Genomic DNA, 19,806 nt, shown 5'->3' with positions numbered 1-19,806 from the left:
GGACACACACGCCACGTACTCGGTCACAGGCCAGGGCTGGGTCCCACTTTCTTCTGAAGCGGTCTTGTCATTTCCTGTCCTTCTTGACCAACTCTTGGCCAACACCGTCTTGCTCAGTCCTGGCCAGGTGCTTCCACCTCTCGGTCGTGCGCAGCCTCTTCTGCGACTGCGGTTCTGTTTTGTTCCGCGCTGGGAGCCTGCGACGGTGCCTGACTGGGATTCCTCCCTCGCAACACTCCTAGTTCCTGTGGCTGAATCCTCCCGTCTGTTGAGCCTGAGGGTGCCTTCCTCGGGTCAGCATTCTTACGTGATGGGCAGCATGGTCTGTGAGCTCAGGGGACAGTCCCTGCAGACTTGGTGACTCCCTGAAACTGGTGGGGGGTTTTTTATGGTGCTGGGGATTGAACCAGAGCTTTGGGCCTGCGAGGCCAGCCCTCTACCCACTGAGCTGTGTCCCCAGCCCTGAAACTGTTTTTATGCCACATTTCGGCTGAGAATTTCTGCACCCCGTGGGGAGCTTGTGCCTGGACCTCACTCTAGTGGAGGCTTCAGCCTTGCGACAGGGACCTGGTGGCCTTGTTCCTCCCATGACCTGGGAGAGTACCTCCACTTCCCCGGCACCGCAGGTTGACAGCCGAGGAATTCTGCTCCCTTGATTGGTTCTGACTTGACCTGTAGCCTGGACCTGGCCCAGGTCAGGCATTAAAACCTCAGCCCTGTAACACAAATCCACTCTCACTGGCTGGGGCCCACCAGCCCCGCTCACTGCCTCCTCTCTTAGAACCTGCAAATTATACTCCTTGGTTTTGAGCTGGGGTGTGTACGTCTAAAGTACCCAAACCTCGTCACCCAGCCATGAAGGACGGCTGGTCTCAGAGGAGCCCAGGGCTCTGGCTTGGCTGGAGCGGGGGAGGTGGTCCTCCCTGGGACAGTGCTGTGCAGCTCCTCTCCCGAGACTCTGGCTCCACCCTGGGCTCCCTGCAAGACTGAACAGCCACGTGTGTGGGGGCTGTGGAGGCTCCGTGTTCACCTGCCTGTGCTGGCCGGGCACCTGCGGGCACCCGCGCTGAGCTGGCCGGGAAGGCTCTCTTCACACCCCCGTGCACACAGACATGGAGTCCTAGAGTGTCAAGTGATCTGCGGCAGGAGCGCAGGGACCCGGAAGAGCCGACACAGAGGGGCCTCACTGGGGGTGACGGGTCAGGGGAGGCCTCAGGAAAAGGGTGACCTCCCAGCTGAGACTCAAGGAGGCAGGAGGAGAGCTTCCCAGCAGAGGTGACAGTGACACAGGACCCTGGGGAGCAGAGCTCCTGAGCACTCCAAAGAGGGGAGGCTGAGGGAGGAGGCTGGGGGATTCTGAGGCCAGTAGGGTGGAGGTGTGGACTTTCTCCTGAGCACAGGGTAGAGCACTTGAAGAGGCTGAGCAGGGAGGGCACCTTCAGGCTTGTGATGTGAAGTTCCTGTGACTGGCAGCTCTGCCCAGGGGATTGGCTGGGCACGGGATCTCGGGCTGAGGGAAGGACGGGGCCAGGATAAGGGGAAGGAGGGGCCTAAACCACCCTTCCCGCCCCATATGGTTGAGGCCCGCAGAGGAGCCAGGGAGGCTTCCTGGAGGAGGCGGCATTTGGGCAGAGCCTAAGGATTGACTGGCAAGGCGGAAACCCGCCTTCCGGGCCTGGGGACACCTGGGACAGAGGCCTGGCAGTGAGGGAGTGAGGTTAGATTTGAGGGACACGAGGGTGACAAGTGATGGCAAGGTCACAGGCCCCTGGGGCTAGACCGGCAGGGGCACTGCGTCTCTGATAGAGCGGGGCTTTCTGATGCCCAGCCGAGGCCTGGCTCCAGCGACCAGCACCAAGGAAGTCAGTGGCCTCCTCCTGCGGGCCTGGCGCTGGGGAGGGGACTTCCCCAATTGCTGTGCAGCTGGGAGTGGGGAACAGGAAGTGAGGCCAGAGGAGGAGCCGCCACCAGGGTCCAGGGCAGCGGGGTGGGGCCTCCCCGGAGGCGGCTCCTGGGGACTCCCAGGACGGCGGGTCAGCAGCAGAGGTGGGGAGCTGGAGGGAGGAGGGCACTCAGCCTGGACCAGCCCGAGGGACCGTCTCCACCTGTCCCCAAGCACCCACCGCCATGGCCCTGGCCCAGCAGCTGCGGGCGGAGAGGTGAGTGGGGGTGTCCCCTCCGGCCTCCTCTGTGAGAGGCCAGGTTGAGTCAGACCTGCAGCCCAGGAACCTGCACCGTGTCGTGTGACCACCGACCTCAGACAGGGACGGGACACTGAGGCGCAGGAGGGGAACCTGTCACCAGGGTTCACAGGCCAGGGGGGCGGCAGTCTGGGGCACTGGTGTCGCGGCTTCTAGTCTGGGGCTCTTCCCTCTGCCTGGTGGCCAGCGAGGGCTTTCCCATCGTCTGCTCAAATGGAGTCCTAGCCCCGTCCTGCCTCCCGATTCAGGGCTCAGCTCCAAAGCCGCCTCCTCCAGGCAGCCGTCTGGAGCTGCCCCTGCCTTCTCTGGCCCTGTTTCTGCCTAGTGCTCACACTGGTGGCATGTCACTTATTGTTGTCATCGCTGGCTCCCGTTGGAAGCCAACTTCGCGACTGTTTATTTATTTATTCTGGTCTGTTTGGGCCACTCCTGGACCCTAGGATGGGGGCGACCCGGGCACTAAGTGCTCAGTGCCAGCTGCTGAGGGATTAGTGAATGCAAGTTTGAGCTGGAAACGTCCTCGAGTCTCTGGTCTAAAGCTGAGGTTGTACCCATGGGCACACTGAGGCCTCAGGGGACGGGGACTCGCTCAGGGTTGCAGGGAGCCGAGTGGCAAGGCTGGGACTTGGGGCGCAGGCGTCCCAAGCCCCGGAGTCCACGCTCGGCCAGCACCTGCTGAAGGCTTTCTCAGCAGCCTGAGCTTCCAGCTGTGGGGTCCCCGGGCATGGGTCAGCAGGTGACATCGGGGAGCAGGTGCCCGTGTGAACCCCCAAGGATTCCCAGAGAAAGGCCAGACTGGGGCCTGGTGGGGAGGGGGCCGTGGTGGAGCCTGGGGCTGGGGGGGAAGCCGGGGTGGAACTTCCAAAGGTCAAGGTCTCAGAGGGGGCTTGTCCACGTGTAGGGGACGGGGAGGGCCTCAGGAGGAGCTGCCGGGGATGGGGCCATCACAGAGGCCTTCCGTGGTCACTGAGGGTGGTGCTGGGGCCTGGTGACACCGGCCATCTGCCCAGCCCCGGCCCCTCTTCCTGACAACTTGGGGGGGGGGGGCGACACGCACACTTGAACCCTCCGGAAACTGCAGCTGGTGGGACTCGGGCCACTTCCTGCTTCTTGAGACGCAGGCTACAGGAGATGACATCAGGGCTGACTGCCTGTCCCCATTCTGTCCCTGTTACAGGTACCCTTGACCCTCAGTGGGGGCGGGCTGCCCCCCACCACGTCACGGGGCCATGTAGCCACGCCCTGGGGGCCACTGGCCTCCGGCTCCTGCAGTGCCTCTCCTGAAAGGGGGTCCTGCGTGGCTCTGCTTGAGGCCAGGGCAGAGGACACACAGGGGACAGCTTCACCCAGTGGGAGGCTCTAGACTCTGAGGTCAGAGATGGACAGGGTGGCCGCAGGGGTGACTGGGGATCTTGGTCCTGACAGCCGCGTTGTGTGCCGGGTGCCCAGAGACCTGAGCCGGGGGCCACCCTGGGCCCTGCCAGCCCCCGGCCTCCCCAGTCCAGGCCCGAAGTAGACTTTTCAGGAATGGCGCCTCTGCACACTGAGCCCCGGCACCTGGCCCAGCAGACTTGGGTGGGGGTCACCGAGGGAGTGGCCACTCCTGGGAGGTTTCCAACTTGGTTTCCGGTGCCTGCATCCAGTCCCCATGCAGCAGCCTCCAGGCCACAGTCACCCACCTGTGCGCGTACTTGCTAAATCAGACGGAGGTCACCGCTGTGTGTTGAGCACCTACTAAGTGCCTGGTGCCGTTCTGAACACCGAGGAAGTTTCGTGAGCACAGTCCCTGCCCTCCTGGGGACCTCCAGCCTGTGCTTCTTACGGATGAACCGTGTGGCCATCCAAAGACACAAGAGCCTCGGTCACCTCTGTTTTATGGTGTGTGCAAGAGGCCAGAACGCGTGAGGCCCTTTCCCAAGGTCCCTGCTGACAATGGCCTTGGGGAAATTGGGTCTTCATCTTTGCAGGCCTGGACCTGAGCCTTGACCCCTCTGCTCTGCATCTGCCTGCTTGACCTGTTCTCCACCCCTTCCATCCCCAGGGAAAGTCAGGCGGGAAGGCCCTGGTGAGTGGCACCTGCCACTCAGCCATTTCTGCCTATGCTCTGGGCTCAGCCACGCCCACTTCCCCCCAGTTCCTTCTACTGGCCTTGTGAGGCTCTGGGCCTTTGCACGTGCCATCTCCCTGTCCTGAAAGGCCTTTCCTGCTGCCCCGTGGCCAACTCCTCTTTGCGATCCCTGGCGCTGCTCCTTGGTGAAGCCCTCCTGACCACCCTCAGCCTGCGAGAGCCCGGTTTGCCTTGGAAGTTAGGAGGCCCAACGAACCGAGGCTGTGTCTTAATGTGGCCACGCCAGTGTCAGCCCTGGGTCAATGCTACATGGAGTTTGCTGGGTCATTACTGCAGCTGGGGAGAGGATGGGGTCATCTGTTCCTATAGCAAGCTGCTGGGAGGGCCTGAAGGATCGAGAGGAAACGCGGGAGCCAGCCTGCTGGGGCTCAAATCCTGGCTTCTTTGGGCAGGTTAATCAACCTCTCTGTGCATCAGTTTCCTTGTCTGCCAAAGGTGACACTGTCTTGGAGGAGGGCCCTGTGCCCGGTGCCCACTCAGGAAACGTGGACTGGAGGGAGTCTTGCCCAACCTGCCCTTCCAGTTCCTTCCGGCCCCACCTCCGTCTTATTGCAGATGAAATTCGCAGCCCTGGGGAGAAGTGGGGGGCAGCTGGTCCCCGGGGTGTCGACTAGGGGCAAGGCGGAGACCAGTGGGACAGTTGCCAGCAGCCAGAGGCGCGCTGGAGCTGGGGGGGTTCATCTGCACCTCGGTCACTCTTGGTGGCAGCTCCTGGGTTCTGAAGCAGCCCCCCACCCTGGGAGGACCAGGTCTCTTGGGGACGGTCAGGGACACCTGCAGGCCTGGGGCGTGGCAGCCCCTCCCTGCTTCATGGTTTGGCTTCTCCTTTTCTGTCTGTTGACAAAGGGCAGGACTCAGTGGCTGAGTGCGTCTGTCCCCTCTCCTGGGCCGTTTTCCTGTCTCTGTTGTCACTGCTCACTGATGGCTCTTCCCTGGGGTTCGGAGACATAGGAGGTGACATAGGAGGTGACATAGGCTGTTACTTCTGCCACTGAAGTCGAGCCCCCCCCCCCCCCGCCCTGTTCTCCAGCCTTGCACCCGCCTCCTGCTGGGTGTTGACCGGGGCCGCGGGGCTCTAGAATAAGCCTGTCCCTGACTGTTGTCCCCCAGCAGTGCCCACACCCTGCTGGTCAGAACTTAGGGACAACTCACAGCTTGGGAATGATTAGACTCAGGGAAAGAGGAACTGGCCGTGGCTTCAACAATGACCAGGGGTTTGTTTGCTCAGACAACAAGAAGTCCAGAGGGAGGCCATAGCTGGTCCTCAGCTCAGTGACCTCAGGATCAGCAACTCAGAGATGTTTCTGCCTCACAAATGCCCTGGGGCGGCTGCAGATCCAGATGTCACACTTGCTTTCATGGGAAGAGCCTCGTCCATCCCTCCAGACCAGGAAAGAGACACTCTCCAGACTCCTGGACTAGGTCGTCTCTTAGCTCTCATTGGCTGGGACGGGTCACATGGCAGCCCTGAGCTCCAGGGGGGCCGGGGACAGGAGGGAGCCTGCTGCGGGGCTCAGATCCTGCCCTTGGGGATGGGCACGTGGCCACTCTGAACAAAGGGACACTGATTAGCCAGGAAGAGCAGGGACACAGCGAATGTGAGCAGCGTCTGCCCAGGTGCTGTCCCTTGTGTCCCCTGCTTCTGTCCCTGCTGTTGGCTCAGGCCTGAATGCTCTCCCTGTTGGGCCCTTGAGGAGCTCCCAGGGGCGCCGTCTCCCCTAACGCTGCCTCTGACCCTCTCCACTCGGGGCCTGGGTGATGGCCTGAAGCCCTGCACACCTCGTTGCTGGAGCTTGCTGCAGTTCCCTGCCCGACACGGGGACCCCCCACAGCTCTTCAGTCTCAGATGGCACCAGGTTCTGCCCACACCAGACCCGGCCCCCTCCTCCGCCTCAGAGCCTTAGCACATGCTGTTCCACTGCCGGGCACACCCTCCTCGGTGGCTTCCTGTGTGACTGCCTAGACCTGGCTCAGAGGCCACCTCCTCTTTGTGGACTTCCCAAGCACGGCAGGATTAGCCCTTCTCTCTGGGACTTGTATTTGTCAGCTTCGTGGTACTGTCATGAGATACCCGGGTGCTCAGCTTATAAAATGAAAAGGCTCCTGGGTCTGGAGGTCTACTCCAAAGCTGGTGGCCCCACTGCCCAGGGCCCTGGTGACGGCAGCACATGGCAGCAGGAGCCGTGGCACAGCAAACCACTGATGTCATGAACCAAGCGGAGCCAGAGCGCAGGGCTCCACAGTCCCCCTGGAGCGCACGCCCCACCCTCCTGTCCTAGGATGGCCCATGGGCCCCATCCTAGGTCCACAGCACCCAGTAGGGCCAGCTGAGGGACCAAGCCTTTAACAGATGTCTTTGGGGGACTCTCAGCATCCACAGCTTAGCGGCCCCCACAGCCCTCTGTCCGGGGCTGTTTGCCTGGACCCAGGCCTAGCAGGGCCGGGCACGGAGGAGGCCCTGACCCTTGCTGAGCTCACTGTAGAGCCATCTGTTAGACGGCATCTGGCTGGTGACACCTGGTGCCCCCCAGCTCCCTTACACTCTGTGCCCAGTGCAGTGACAGCCAGGCACGGGCAGGGGTGCTGGCGGAGGAGCGTGGGGTACACCCTGCCTCACGCCCCGCGGGCCTGGGACACCTCAGGGTGATGATCAGCACCCTCCCCCCTGCCTCCTCAGTGACTTTGAGCAGCTTCCGGACGACGTGGCCATCTCAGCCAACATCGCCGACATCGAGGAGAAGAGGGGCTTCACCAGCCACTTTGTAAGAGCGAGCCCTGGTCCTTCGCCCTCTGACCTCTGAACCTTTGCTCTCTGACCTCTGGACCTCCACTTTCATCCCTCAACTCTACCTCAGTGATTCTCAACAGGACCCATTTTACCCCTGGGGGGCACTTGGCAATACCCCGAGACCTTTGGACTCTTACCTCTTTTGGGGCAGGGCTGCTACTGGCATCTAGAGGGTAGAGTCCTGGGTTGCCGCAGCCCAGGGGACAGCCCAGTGAAGAATTATCCAGCACCAATGTGGCACTGAGGCTGAGAGAACCTGCTGCTCTCCAGGACCTCTGAGCCCCCACCCTCTGAGCCTCCACCCTCTGAGCCCCCACCCTCTGTCTTTTGGCTTCTTTTCCTGACCTCAATGCCCTCCGGGGCCTCTATCGTCCTTAGGTTTTTGTCATCGAGGTGAAGACAAAAGGGGGATCCAAGTACCTTATCTACCGCCGCTACCGCCAGTTCTATGCCTTGCAGAGCAAGCTGGAGGAGCGGTTCGGACCTGAGAGCAAGACCAGCCGGTTCACCTGCAGCCTGCCCACGCTCCCAGGTAGGCTGGCCGCTCCCAGGGCTGCTGCCTGCAAAGCCAGGCCCAGCCTGGGAGGCTCCCTCAGGGTCCCCTGGCAGTCTGATGTGGGAATCATGGTTTAGCCTGTGAGCTCCCTCCTGGCACAGAGGGGCTGCCAGCCTCCCCGGCTGCGACCACCTCTCTGAACTTCGCCTGTAACACTCCTGCCTCTGGGAGCCGGGCAGGTGCCACACCTGCCTCCTGGCGGGCTGTCTGGGTGCTGGCTCCCGGGTCCCTGCAGGCTCCTGAAGAGGACGTCTGTCTCCTGGCTGCCCATCACCTGTTTGCCCTGCCCCCAGAGTGCTCTTGCTTTTGAGCACTGATTTGTTCACATCACGTGACATAGGACCCACGGTTTAACCTTGGTGGCACATTGGAAGGTGGCACCTGGTGAGGTCTAGAGAATCTAATGCCGGAGAAGTGCCACCCCAGAAATTCCAGTGCCTCTTTCTGGAGGGAGTCGAACATAACGAGATGTGTGACAGCTGCTCGGGACCTGACCGGGCGTCCAGGGTTGGGGACTGCTGTCTTGGGTGACGGGGAAATGGCAGAGTACAGGCCCTGTGTCTTGGAATTCAGGGGTGTGTGTGTGTGTGTGGGAACAGAAGGAGGGCAGCAGGACGTTAGTGTCCCAGTGGCCGCCTTGGCTCCTGGCGCCGTGGCCTGCGGGGCAGCACCACTGCCGGCTCCAGGACACCCTCTTCTCCTCAGTGAAGGTGTACGTCGGGGTCAAGCAGGAGATCGCCGAGATGCGCATACCCGCCCTCAACGCCTACATGAAGGTACCGCAGGCCACGCCACCTCTGCGCTCGGGAGGCACTGGGGGTTGGGCATGGGTGCTCCCCCGGGTGTGGCTCTGGGAACAGGCCCCCACCTGAGGTCCCCACAGGCCCGACCTGGGGAGAGAAGCAGGGAGCTCCCGGGGGCCAGGGACCGGGCGGGAGCCACGAGGAGGTTCCAAGAGCTGCAACGTGAACAGGCAGACCTCTGCGCAGCGCCCCAGGCCCCCAGGCAACGCCCACGCCTGGTGCCGGGTCAGTGTGGCTAGGTCAGGCCTGCTCCTGAGGGCCCGTGGGAAAGCCAGCAGGTGGACGGTGGGCCACAGGAGCCACACACATAGGCCTGCGTAACAGGGGATGATGACCAGGCTGTCCCACAGACAGCAAACTTGTGCCAACTCGAGAAGGTCCCCAGGGGTGGCACGTCCCTTCCCCGAGCACAGGCCGCATTTCGGCTCTTGTCACTGGTCTTGGCTGGTGGCCTCGCTGTCTCCCACCCGCAGACCGGCTGCCTCCCCATGAGGTGGGACACAGGGAGGAGCTTCCTAAGAGACGCCTTGGGGTCAGGGAAGGACACCACCCGTCAGGGCTGGGGGGGGAAGGAGCGTGCTCCCAGGAGGTGGTGACACCTCGTCACCAGAGACGTGCAAGCCTCGCTCCATCGCAGCCTGGGGAAGCTAGAGAGGGAAGTCCCGCTCACAGCCCCGAGGGGACCTCACAGCCCGAGGGACCTCACAGCCCAAGAGCACTGAACTCGGAGTCTTTGGTCTCCGCTCTGACGTTGGCCGGTTGGGTGACTTGGGCCAGCCGGCCACCGTCCCTAGAGAGGCCTTGGTTTTCTTACCTACAAATGGGCAGTCTGGCCTCACAGAGGGTGCTGGGGGGGGAAGTGCTCTGTCAGCTGCAAACCTGCTTCTAGAATGTGGAGGGTCAAGAGGGGGAGCAGGAGCTGGCGGGGGGGCGGGGGGGGGGAGGAGGCTGGAGGCTGCGGAGCCCTGGGCTCTGAGCCCAGGAGAGGCGGGGGAGACCCTGGGCTCCACCCCTGGAGGTACCTCCCCTCAAGGGGGCGCTGTGACAGCTGCTCCTTCTGGTGTTGGAGGCGCCCTCCTCTGGCCCCTGTGCTGGGGAGGGACAGGCTGAGGAGGGAGGAAGCCTGCAGAGCCGGCTCTGAATCCCACGGCCTGTCTTAGCCACCAGAGGCCCAGAGGAGCCTCTCTCTGCCTCTGTGTGTCCCGTTGGGCTCCTGGAACCCCGAGGTCCTCAGTGCAGGAAGCTTCGCTGTGGCAACAGCATCCGGAGGTTGCACACCCTCAGGGACAGGAGCTCGCTGTCGCTCTGCCTGGCCCAGGCTGCTTGTTCCATTGTTAAATAGCTATTAGAAGAGCCCCATTCACTGTCACTTCTACCCAACTGCTGTTAACTGGAGTTACTGGGGGAACACGCCCCATCTTGCCTCATCTTGAGCTAAGGGGTGAGCTTTAGCAGCTGATGACACTGAGCCCCAGCTCTGTCACTCGCTAGGCTGTGTGGCCCTGAGGCAGGTCCTTTCCCTCTCTGATCCTAACTCACATTTTATGGTGAGATGGTCCCACTTGTACTCACTCAGCTCAGTGCCTGGCACTGTCACCTGTTGTCACTGTTGCTGGTGTTTCTGGAGGCCTGTAGCTATTTCCAGATGAACTGGTCTCAAGCCGGTGATCCCCAGAAGCAAAGCCCGTGACATGTTACCTTCAGCCTGTTGGCTTTTAAAGAACTCTGAGCGGCTTGCTTCGGTTATCAAGCCTGGGAAGCATGAGTGGAGAGGAAGGCTAAGGTCGGGGGACAGGGTGGAGCAGCCGAGCTGGGACCCGCAGGACTTTCTGCTGACTGTCCACCCTGTCCTGCCCCTCACCCTGCAGAAACTCCTCAGCCTGCCCGTCTGGGTGCTGATGGACCCGGACGTCAGGATCTTCTTCTACCAGTCCACCTACGACTCGGAGCAAGTGCCCCAGGCGCTCCGGCGGCTCCGCCCGCGCACGCGCAAAGTGTAAGTGGCTGGGACTCAACGAAAGTCCCCCCTGGAAAAGCGTCTTCTCCCTGGGAGGAGAGAGAAGGAGGAGCTCAGCTCTGCCCTGAGGTCACGCTCAGGGCTGGGGGACATGCGTGTTGATGTTTGTGATGGTGAGGCGAAGACCTTGGGGACTGGGAGGTGGCCCCAGGAAGATCCAGTGCCCCAGCAACCATGGGAGGTGGCTCAGGGTCCTGGGTGCCTGAGGGCAGGAGGAGAGGAGAGGCCGTGGAGGGCCACTCCACGCAGACACTCCCTCCCGAGCGTCCCTGGTGGCTGGAGTCCCCTGGCGGCCAGCGGTGGACGCTGAGGCTCCTTATTCCAAAGAGCCCTCCCCTCCCTTCCTTGCTTCATGGGCAGAAAATAAGCCCCCAATCCGAAGCAGCTGAATAGTGGAGGGCTTCCCAGGCCCAGTGGGGGGTGGGGGGGACTCAGGCCCCAGCGTCAGAGGCCCGCCCTGCCTCCAGTGCCCCCCCTCCAGCCCGCGTCGGCAGGTGACCTCTCCCTGTGCACCAGGCGGGGGTGATCTCAGTTCCAGCTGTGGCCCAGCAGTGGGCCCTGGGGCAGGGCAGTCACCTGGTTTCCTCTGTGGGGACCCCCTCTGGGGACACAGGGGAAGGCCGGCCGGTTGAAGGCACTGAGCGCTGGGCGTCCACCCCTCGCGTCCCTCCTGGGCCCTGCTTCCTGGGCCACAGGGGCAGGCGGTGGCCCCAGCGTGGTGAGGAGGAAGGTCGCTGGCCTGGGTGCTGCACTGTGGCCCTGGCCCTCCGGCCGCCCGACCCTCGCAGGAGCCCCCAGCACAGGGGGGGCTGGGCCTCAGGGAGTCGGGGGCAGGCTGACGCCCCCCTCTCTCCACAGCAAGAGCGTCTCCTCCAAGGGCCCCAGCGTGGACCGCATGGAGGCTCCTCGCGCAGAGGTACCCAGCCCAGCCGCGCCCTGTCAGCCTGTGGGTCTGGGAGGTGAGGGGCTCTGCAGGAAGTGAGGGGCCACGGCTCAGCCTCAGACACCGGGAACTGACCAGCAAGACCAGGCAGGGGAGAGGGCGTCCCTCTATGTCCTTTCCGGAGCTTGTCCCCCTGCTGGGGACTGAAGCCTCAGAGATGACTCAGACCAGGTCCTGTCCTCCAGGCGCTCACGGCCCCCCAGTGGCATTTCCAAACCAGTGTGGGGGAGGGCAGCTGGGCTGGGGAGGCCTGGGGGTGGAGCGAGGCTGGTCTGGAGAGTCGGGCCCTCCCCGCCCTGCGCATCCCACCAGCTCGGGGGGAGCACCGTCCTGGACTCGGGAGACCTGGGCTCCAATCCCAGCTCCTCCGCCAGCCGACCGTGCCTCGGCATCCTCCGTGAGCCTCAGTCTCCTCATCTGTAAACCAGGAGGCCAAAGCCCGTGAGGCACTTCAGGAGGGGCTCAGTGACTGTGTGCCCCGTGCTGCTCCACAGGCCCTGTTCGACTTCACTGGGAACAGGAAACTGGAGCTGAGCTTCAAAGCTGGAGACGTGATCTTCCTCCTCAGTAGGGTCAACAAAGACTGGCTGGAGGTGAGGCTGGAGGCTGGATGGGGGTGAGGATGGGGGTGAGGCTGGAGGCTGGATGGGGGTGACGATGGAGGTGAGACTGGAGGCTGGGATGGGGGTGAGGTTGGGGGCTAGGATGGGGGTGACGATGGAGGTGAGACTGGAGGCTGGATGGGGGTGAGGATGGGGGTGAGGCTGGAGGCTGGATGGGGGTGACGATGGAGGTGAGACTGGAGGCTGGGATGGGGGTGAGGTTGGGGGCTAGGATGGGGGTGACGATGGAGGTGAGGATGGAGGCGAGGATGGAGGTGAGGCTGAAGGCGAGGATGGAGGTGAGGCTGAAGGCGAGGATGGAAGGCAGATGGAGGCTAGGAGGTGAGGATGTGGTCAGGTTGGAGGTCAGGATGGAGCTGAAGTCACTGAGCTGTGCTGGGCAGAGGAAGGGCTGGAGGAAGGTGCAGGGAGTCTCAGGGAAGAGATGCCATCTGATGAGATCCCTGAGGTCTGGAGGTTTGGGGGCCTGGGAGAACTCACCTGGGGAGGCAGGTGCGTGCTGGGAGCAGAACATTCTGGAGCCCCTAAACTTGCCGTTGGTTCCGGGGTGAAGGAGCGGGTGGCCCTGGGCAGGTGAGTGGTACTGACCTCGGCGTCTTGGAGAGGCTTCCTCAGCAGTGGCCCCGCTGACCCTGGGGCCTCATGGGAGTTGTCCCCTGGTGCATCCCTGGCTTCCCCACCAGATGCCAATCACCCACCCCCGGTCCACATCCTCTCCTGGGGACAGAGTCACTCCGGGTTGAGAAGCGCTGGCCTCTGACATGGTATTTCTGGGACAGGTTGAGGCGGGGCCAGCCCCAGGGGTCCTGGCACCATGGAGGAAGGAGCCCTGGTGTCCAGACACTGCAGGGGACCACGTGGTGACCATCTAGGGGACGCGGCAGTTTCCCTTCCCCCCCAGCTGAGGCTCCTCCCCGGCTCGCGGCTGCCCCAGGGGCAGCTCGGGTCTCTCTGAAGAAAGAGGAAGTTTTCTCCCTTCCTGCTCTTTTCTAGAAAGCCCTGTGTGTTAGGACGCCGGTCAGCTGTGGCCTCAGATTGCAGGAGGGGCAGGGCAGCAGGAAGGGCCTCTCTTTGACCCTCATTTATGTGTATGTATAGAAGGACTGTGTCTCCTGTCAGCTTGTCCTGAAGGTCAAGGGACAAAGTGCACAGAACACCAGCAGGACAGGTCCTGGGCCTGGGCTGGGCACGTGGCCTCCGGCTACTCAGAGTAGGGACTCAGGGAGTCTCAGGGATCCCCGACGGCCCCTCCACACCCCTTGTTCTCTCCCTTCCCTCTTAATTTCTTCCTTTACACCTGCCGCCATCTGTCACTGTCCGGTTCACCTGCTTGTCCAATGTCCCCTGCCACCCTCCAGGTAATGGGCTCTCTGTGAGGGTGCAGAGCGTTATCTACATTGGGTGCCCAGAGCCTGCACACAGCTGGGGCTCGAGGAGTCTTTTTTGAATGAATGAATGAGGTGAAACTCTTTCCAGAAAGTTCCGACCTTGACCTGAATTCCAAAGCCCAGCGGGAGTCCCTGCTGGACAGCAGGGAGCTTCCTCACCTCCCTCTCTGTCGGCTTCTGTCACTTGTAAAAGGGACCATCTTTGTTGGGGCGCATATTTTTGGAGCTCCCAGCCCCTGATCAGCTGGCCCCGAGGCGCGTCGCAGTAGGAGCATGGGACCTGGGACCAAGCAAAACCCCTCACCTCAGGGCTGGGAGCAACCTGGGAAAACAGCAGGAGGAAGGGGCGAGGGTCCCTCTGTTCCCTTTAAGGTCACCCCCCCAATGATCTCAGGACCTCCCCCTAGGCCCCGCCCCTTAAAGGTCCACCACCTCCCAGCAGCTCCATCCTGGGCACCAGGCCCTTATCCCTGGGCCTTTGGGGACATTCCATGTCCAAACCATAGCACCTGCCCTCTACAGGGGACCCAGACCTCGTCTGCTTTCTCCTGTCACATAAGGGGCCCGGGGCGCTGAGGCTTGGCCCTGCTGCCCCTTCTTTCCCAACCAGACAGCCCCTTCCTTCCTCAGGGCACGTCCCAGGGGGCCACCGGCATCTTCCCGACCTCCTTTGTGAAGATCCTCAAGGACTTCCCCGAGGAGGACGACCCCACCAACTGGCTGCGCTGCTTCTACTACGAGGACACCATCAGCACCATCAAGTGCGTGGCCCGCGGGGAGGGGCTGGCCCACCCCGTCACCACCGCAGCCCCAGCCACGCTCCCACGGGGTCCCTCCCTCCTCCAAAGCCTGCGGGGGCTCCCACTCCCTCTGGGAGCAGCCACTGTGCAGGTGTAAGACGTTGAGGCCCAGCCTCGTGCCCAGCCCACCCCTGTGTCGCCTTCCAGCCTGATGTCCCCCCACCTCCTGTCGCTCTCAGGGACATTGCCGTGGAGGAGGACCTCAACAGCACTCCACTGTTCAAAGACCTGCTGGAGCTCATGAGGTGAGGGCGGGGCGGGCAGGGGGAGTCAGGAGATGAGAAAGAGGGAGGGACACACCTCCCGAGGGGTGGTGGGTGTCCTGCTTCCAGGTCACCTTCTTCCGAACCCCGCAGCCTGGGTGTCCCCTCTCCGTGTGACAGGAGCCCAGGAAGGAGCTGCAGAGGGGCAAAGGGCCTGGGCTGCGGTCACAGTGTGTGACTCCAGAGGTACAACTAGAACTAGGATCTCTAACTCAAAGCCTTGAACTTGGGCCCTCCACCGCCAGGGAGCTCACTGCCTTCCAAGACCCAGGTGGTGGCCGTAGTCATTTCAGGGGACTGTAAGAGCGTGGTGATGCTCCTTACCATGAAAGTGAGACCTACCCGTTAGAAATGTGGAGACCCATAAGGTCAGAAAGGCCCGGGGAATGGACCACGTGATATTTTAACTCCTCTCACTATTCCATGCACACACATACACACACACACACACACACACACACACACACACACGGCACCATAATCAAGGCATTCGTTCTGTGGATGCCTTTTGATTGGCCGCTTAGGTCACCGCCCCTCTGTGACTTTACACATCCTGTTGTGACGACCACCTTTGTTGGCATATCTGGTGGCCTGTCTGATCACTGTCTCGTGAGGGGTTTATGGGATCAGGGTTCACAAGTCAGACTTCAGGCCCAGTGGGTCAGGTCACCCCTAGGAGAGTGGATGGATCTTCGCCTCGCCAGCCGGGTGGGAGAGAGCCACCCTCCTGCTGCCTGCACAGGACAGGCCCCGTCCTCAGCGGAGGCTCCACAGCTCCACGCACGTCTCTTTCTGGGACTCTCTCTGCTCAGCTCTGTGCCCACTGAAGCCTTGCTTCTTCTTTGTGACAGTTCTTAGGACCTTAGCATTGCCTGAAAGACACTCCAGCCCAGGCCACTAAAGTAATGTGGAAACCCTCCTCCCCTTTAGGCCTCGTTCCCCGTCTGCACAATGGGTGCCTGGAAGGTGAGACCTGCCTGGAGGGCTGACCTCCTCGGGCTCCAGATCCGGGCTGCCTCTCTGCTCACACCCAAGGCCCCTGGGCTCTCTCCTGGGCCCCAGATTAACCCTGACCTGTCCCCCACAGGCGGGAGTTCCAGAGGGAGGACATCGCCCTGAACTACCAGGACGCCGAGGGGGACCTCGTCAGGCTGCTGTCGGACGAGGACGTGCGGCTCATGGTGAAGCAGGCCCAGGGCCTCCCCTCCCAGAAGCACCTCTTCCCCTGGAAGCTGCACATCACCCAGAAGGACAACTACAGCGTCTACAGCACAGCACCCTGAGCCCGCGGCTGCCCTGGGGCAAGCGGAGGGGGCCTGGCACCTCTGCCTTCCCCTCGGAGGAGATGAGGGCCCTTGGGAAAGACCCAGAGCTCGTCTCGGATGTCCTGGTTCCGAGGCTGGTGGACCAATGGGGTTGGCTGGTACCCATCCTGCACTTATATCTGAATCCAATAAACCTTTAAATCACAAAGGCCAGGCGTGGGGAAAGGGTATGCTTTGGGGAAGAGAAAGACGGAGTAAGACTGTTAAATGAGCACCAGCTGTGTGCCGTTTACACCTGGCAGGGGCCTGGCTCCAGCCTCCTCTCCAGCCCCCCACTCCCTCACCCTGTCCTTATGTGGAGAAACCCAAGTGACACCCCAGTCCTGCTCCCTGACTCCCCTTTGCCCCCACCACTCTTCTCCATTTCCTGGGATTGGCCCCCTGCTTCCTGTACCCTTGGGCCCCACCAGTGCCCATCTTCCAGCGTGTGCCAAGGGTCAGGACTTCGCTCTGCCCTCTTCCCGCTGCTGTCCTACAGAGGGGAGGGTCTTGGTGCCCGTTGTCTCCACTGCAATGAAGGGTCGGGGTAGAGGTGAGGGAGGACTCTGGTCCTCAGGGAGGAGGGGAAGGCGGAGTGATGGGGTCTTCTCTGAGCTGAAGCTCCTTGTATCCAAATCCATCGATGGTTCAGCAAAAGTCATTTCCAGAACACCAGTGAGGAGCACGGAGGACCCCTACCCAGCAAAACGCCATTTAGCAGATTTGAAAACACTGAACACCAACCATTTGAAGTCTCCCAGGGCATAGAGCAAGGGGAAAAAGAGGTGTGGAGGATCCTTCAGTCTCAGGGACAGCAGTGGAGTCTGTGGTATTGGGGCCACACTGTGATCCAGCCTCATGAGACGGAAGGTCCACTCCCGATGTTTTTCCCTGCACGGGTGCAGCCAAAGAGGTAGGGCTCCGTCTCCCCTCGTCTCCTCCAGCTGCACCCCAGAAGAAGCAGGCCGCCCATGTCTCCTGTCTCCACAGCCCTGGATGGCGGGGGTTTGAGTCCAGGCAATCACGGCTAAGAGGAGGGGGTTCCCTGGGGCCACCATGACACAGCACTGTGAAATGGACACTTGAACAGAAATCTATGGCCTTATGGTTCTGGAAGGTAGAAGTCCAAGATCCAAGCGTCCATAGCCTCCTTTCTCTGTGGATCCTGCAGGGAAATCCTTCCTCAGCTCATGTTAGCATGGACGGTCTGCTGGCCACCTTGGTCATTCCTCAGCTGGTGCGTGTACCATTCTGTCCCCACGTGGGTCTCTCCCTGTGTGTCTTCACTCCGACTTTCCTCTGTGTGCATCTGTCTCTGTGTTCTCCTTCCCCCTTTTTAGAAGGACACCAGTCATAGTGAATGAGGGCCCTTTCTAATGACCTCATTTCAACTTGATTGCCTCTGTCAAGACCCTATTCCAAATAAGGTAACTCCAGGGTACCAGGGGTTAGGACTCCAGCAAGTCATTTTTTATTTGAACATATTAATTAACCCACCACACTCACTCTGTCTGCCCAGCTCCTGCTAGAAGGGCACAGATAAGCCAGGCAAGGAATACGGGACTCTAACTCTCTTATGGGACAGAGGTCCCTACCAAGATGGCAACCTGAGAAGATCAAGGGACACCATCCCTCACTTTAGTGCCCACTTGAAAGAGGATGTTGTTCCAGGAGAAGCGAGCTGACCTTCCCACCCCAGATCTAGTGTAGCTCTGCAGAAACTTTGACCACAGGGAGAAAAAGACTTTAAGGATGGAGAATTCCATAGCTTTACCTGAGGGAACTGAGTTTATTTGGAAAGGAGACTGAAGAAGTTGTCAAAAACAATGGAAATCTTGATGGGCAGCAATTAAGAGATGCTGATCACAACAAATGAAATGTGAAGGCCAGAAACAGAATGAGGATCCAGGGAAAGACACAGGCGAGAATAGCTTTTCTAGGATCACAGTCATCTTTGGGGGCGGAAGGAGACTGTGTCCATGGGTGGCACCCACTGGGAGAGATCAGAGTGGAAAGCACGGCAGACTTGAAAATAATTCTGCGAACCCCACATACTTCCATCAGCAAAACACACCGGGCTGACTGCTCGTGGGCTTAAACATGAACTCTGACCAGACAATGACTGAGCAAAAAGCAACTCTGATGCAAAGAGATTCTTAGGAATCATACTCATTTCCTATTGGTCAGGAAGACTGTGGGTAGGGCATGCCCAAGGCTGCTTGCTCTCCAGAGTGGCTGGAGAAAGGAGCTCTGAGATCCAAACTCCTGATCACACATCCCGCAACAGTATAAGCACCCTGTGCTGTGTGAAAACAGTCTCCAAGCCAAACACACAGTCCAAAGTGAAGGGCAAACCCTAACTAGCCCAGGGGTTTAAGACAACTTTTCACCAATAAGTGGCTTACTTAAATCCAAGCCAACACCGAGGAACATAAGTAATAAAAAAAAAAACCAAGAAGGACAATTCTGAGCAGGGACATCAGAGCTACACACTGTGGGTGAAAATAGACTTCATAAAATTAGTTCATCCAAGTCACTAAATAGATAAACATAGACTATGAAATTAGTTCATCCAAGACATAAAACAAATGAACAATTGACCAAACAGTAATGTCAACATTGAGCCTTAGAGGGAGAAGAATTATTATCTAAATTTGCTGCAATTTATCATCTAAAATGCTTGGTTCTCAACAAAATATTATGAGAGTGACAAAAAAAGAGGAAAGTATGAACCATTTATGGAGGGGTGGGAAGAAGCAGGCAACAGAAACTGCCTTTGAGGGTGGTCCAGATGTTGCAAACAAGGACTTCAAAGCAGGTGTTATAAGCATGTTTAAAGTACTAAATAAACCATGTTTAAATAATTAAAATAAGGTGTAGTAACAATGACTCAGCAAGTATCAATACGAAGACAGAAATGATGTTGAAAAATCATTTTGAAAAAAGGAACCAAATTGAAATTCTAGAATTAAAAAGTTTAATAACTGAAATGAAAAATCCACTAGTTTCTCAGCTCTAAATTTGAGTTGGCTAAAGAAAAAATGATCAAATTGAGAGATTTGATAAATAGAGATTATTCAATCTTAAGAAGAAAAGGCATGGAGAAAATTAGCAAAGCCTCAGAAGAATACAGGACGCCATTAAGTGAATCAACATATGTATAATGACAACACCGAACAGAACAGAGAGAGACAGAAATAAGATTGGCAATGGTTGAAAACTTTCCAAACGTAAGGAAAAACATCAATCTAGACACCCAAAGAGCTCAAAAAGATCCAACTACACAGGCAAAGAGAGCCACACCTGGACATATCGTTGTTAAAATACAGGAAGTCAAATAGAGAAAATTTTGAAAAAAAAATTTTTAAAAAGACTCATTGCATAAAAAGGAACCACAATAAAGATGAATAACTGACTTCTTATCTGAAACTATGGAGGCCAAAAGACAATGGCATAGTGTATTCAACATGCTGAAGGAAAAAGCAAACAAGTCTTAGATATGCAACAAAACTGTCCTTCAAAAATCAAGGAGAGATTTAAAAAATTTCAAGATTGGTTAAAACTGAAAGAATTCAGACCTGCTTTACAAAAAGGATTAAAAGACATTCTTCAAGCTGAAAGGAATTGATCCAAGATAATAATTCAAACACACACACACACACTCACACACTCACACACATGTGTGCATGCACCAAGAGTTCTGTTATATAGTTCTATAATTTTGTAGTTAATGATAAAGTATATTTCCGTATTTGTTTTTCCTTCTTAACTGATTTAAACATAAATTACATAACAATATCTATAAAATTGTACTGTTGGACCTATATCATCCAGAAATGTAATATATTTGATAATAACAACACAAAGAAAGGGGTGAGAATGAAATTACAATGGGGTAAGGAAATGACACTTATTGTCACTTCAGTCCATAGGAAGAAATAATCATCTTTAAAAGTAGTAAATCGGAAGACCATATATACATGATATGTATT

The 19,806-nt window shown here is 58.8% G+C and overlaps 1 protein-coding gene across 6 annotated transcripts; it reads left to right on the top strand.

The window, feature by feature from the left end:
• The first annotated feature begins 1,968 nt into the window (after positions 1 to 1,968).
• On the top strand, positions 1,969 to 15,983 carry Ncf4 (neutrophil cytosolic factor 4). Of its 6 annotated transcripts, none has more exons than XM_071609514.1 (11): positions 1,969 to 2,159; positions 7,007 to 7,091; positions 7,496 to 7,649; positions 8,379 to 8,449; positions 10,345 to 10,472; positions 11,352 to 11,409; positions 11,931 to 12,029; positions 14,078 to 14,208; positions 14,395 to 14,492; positions 15,441 to 15,476; positions 15,598 to 15,650. In XM_071609514.1, exons 1-9 carry the CDS (start codon positions 2,128 to 2,130, stop codon positions 14,489 to 14,491), a joined length of 855 nt encoding a protein of 284 aa, XP_071465615.1. In that variant the 5' UTR covers positions 1,969 to 2,127; the 3' UTR covers position 14,492; positions 15,441 to 15,476; positions 15,598 to 15,650. The 6 variants fall into 6 exon arrangements, with proteins under 6 accessions (XP_071465615.1, XP_071465613.1, XP_071465614.1 ...); XM_027938092.3 differs by having other exon boundaries at positions 1,972 to 2,159; positions 14,427 to 14,492; positions 15,598 to 15,983; XM_071609512.1 differs by lacking the exon at positions 11,352 to 11,409 and having other exon boundaries at positions 8,384 to 8,449; positions 14,427 to 14,492; positions 15,598 to 15,983.
• Positions 15,984 to 19,806: the final 3,823 nt, after the last annotated feature.

This window comes from Marmota flaviventris, chromosome 3, assembly GCF_047511675.1.
Source record: "Marmota flaviventris isolate mMarFla1 chromosome 3, mMarFla1.hap1, whole genome shotgun sequence".
In the NCBI taxonomy this organism is placed as follows: Eukaryota; Metazoa; Chordata; class Mammalia; order Rodentia; family Sciuridae; genus Marmota; species Marmota flaviventris.
The sequence above is the reverse complement of the archived record's forward strand: the minus strand, read 5'-3'. Positions and strand labels throughout refer to the sequence as shown.

Coding starts and splice junctions, on each gene's coding strand:
- Ncf4 (XM_027938092.3), top strand. CDS start 2,128: ATGGCCCTGGCCCAGCAGCTGCGGGCGGAGAG. Junction 2,160..7,006: donor CAGCAGCTGCGGGCGGAGAG/GTGAGTGGGGGT, acceptor CTGCCTCCTCAG/TGACTTTGAGCAGCTTCCGG. Junction 10,473..11,351: donor CGCCCGCGCACGCGCAAAGT/GTAAGTGGCTGG, acceptor CTCTCTCCACAG/CAAGAGCGTCTCCTCCAAGG.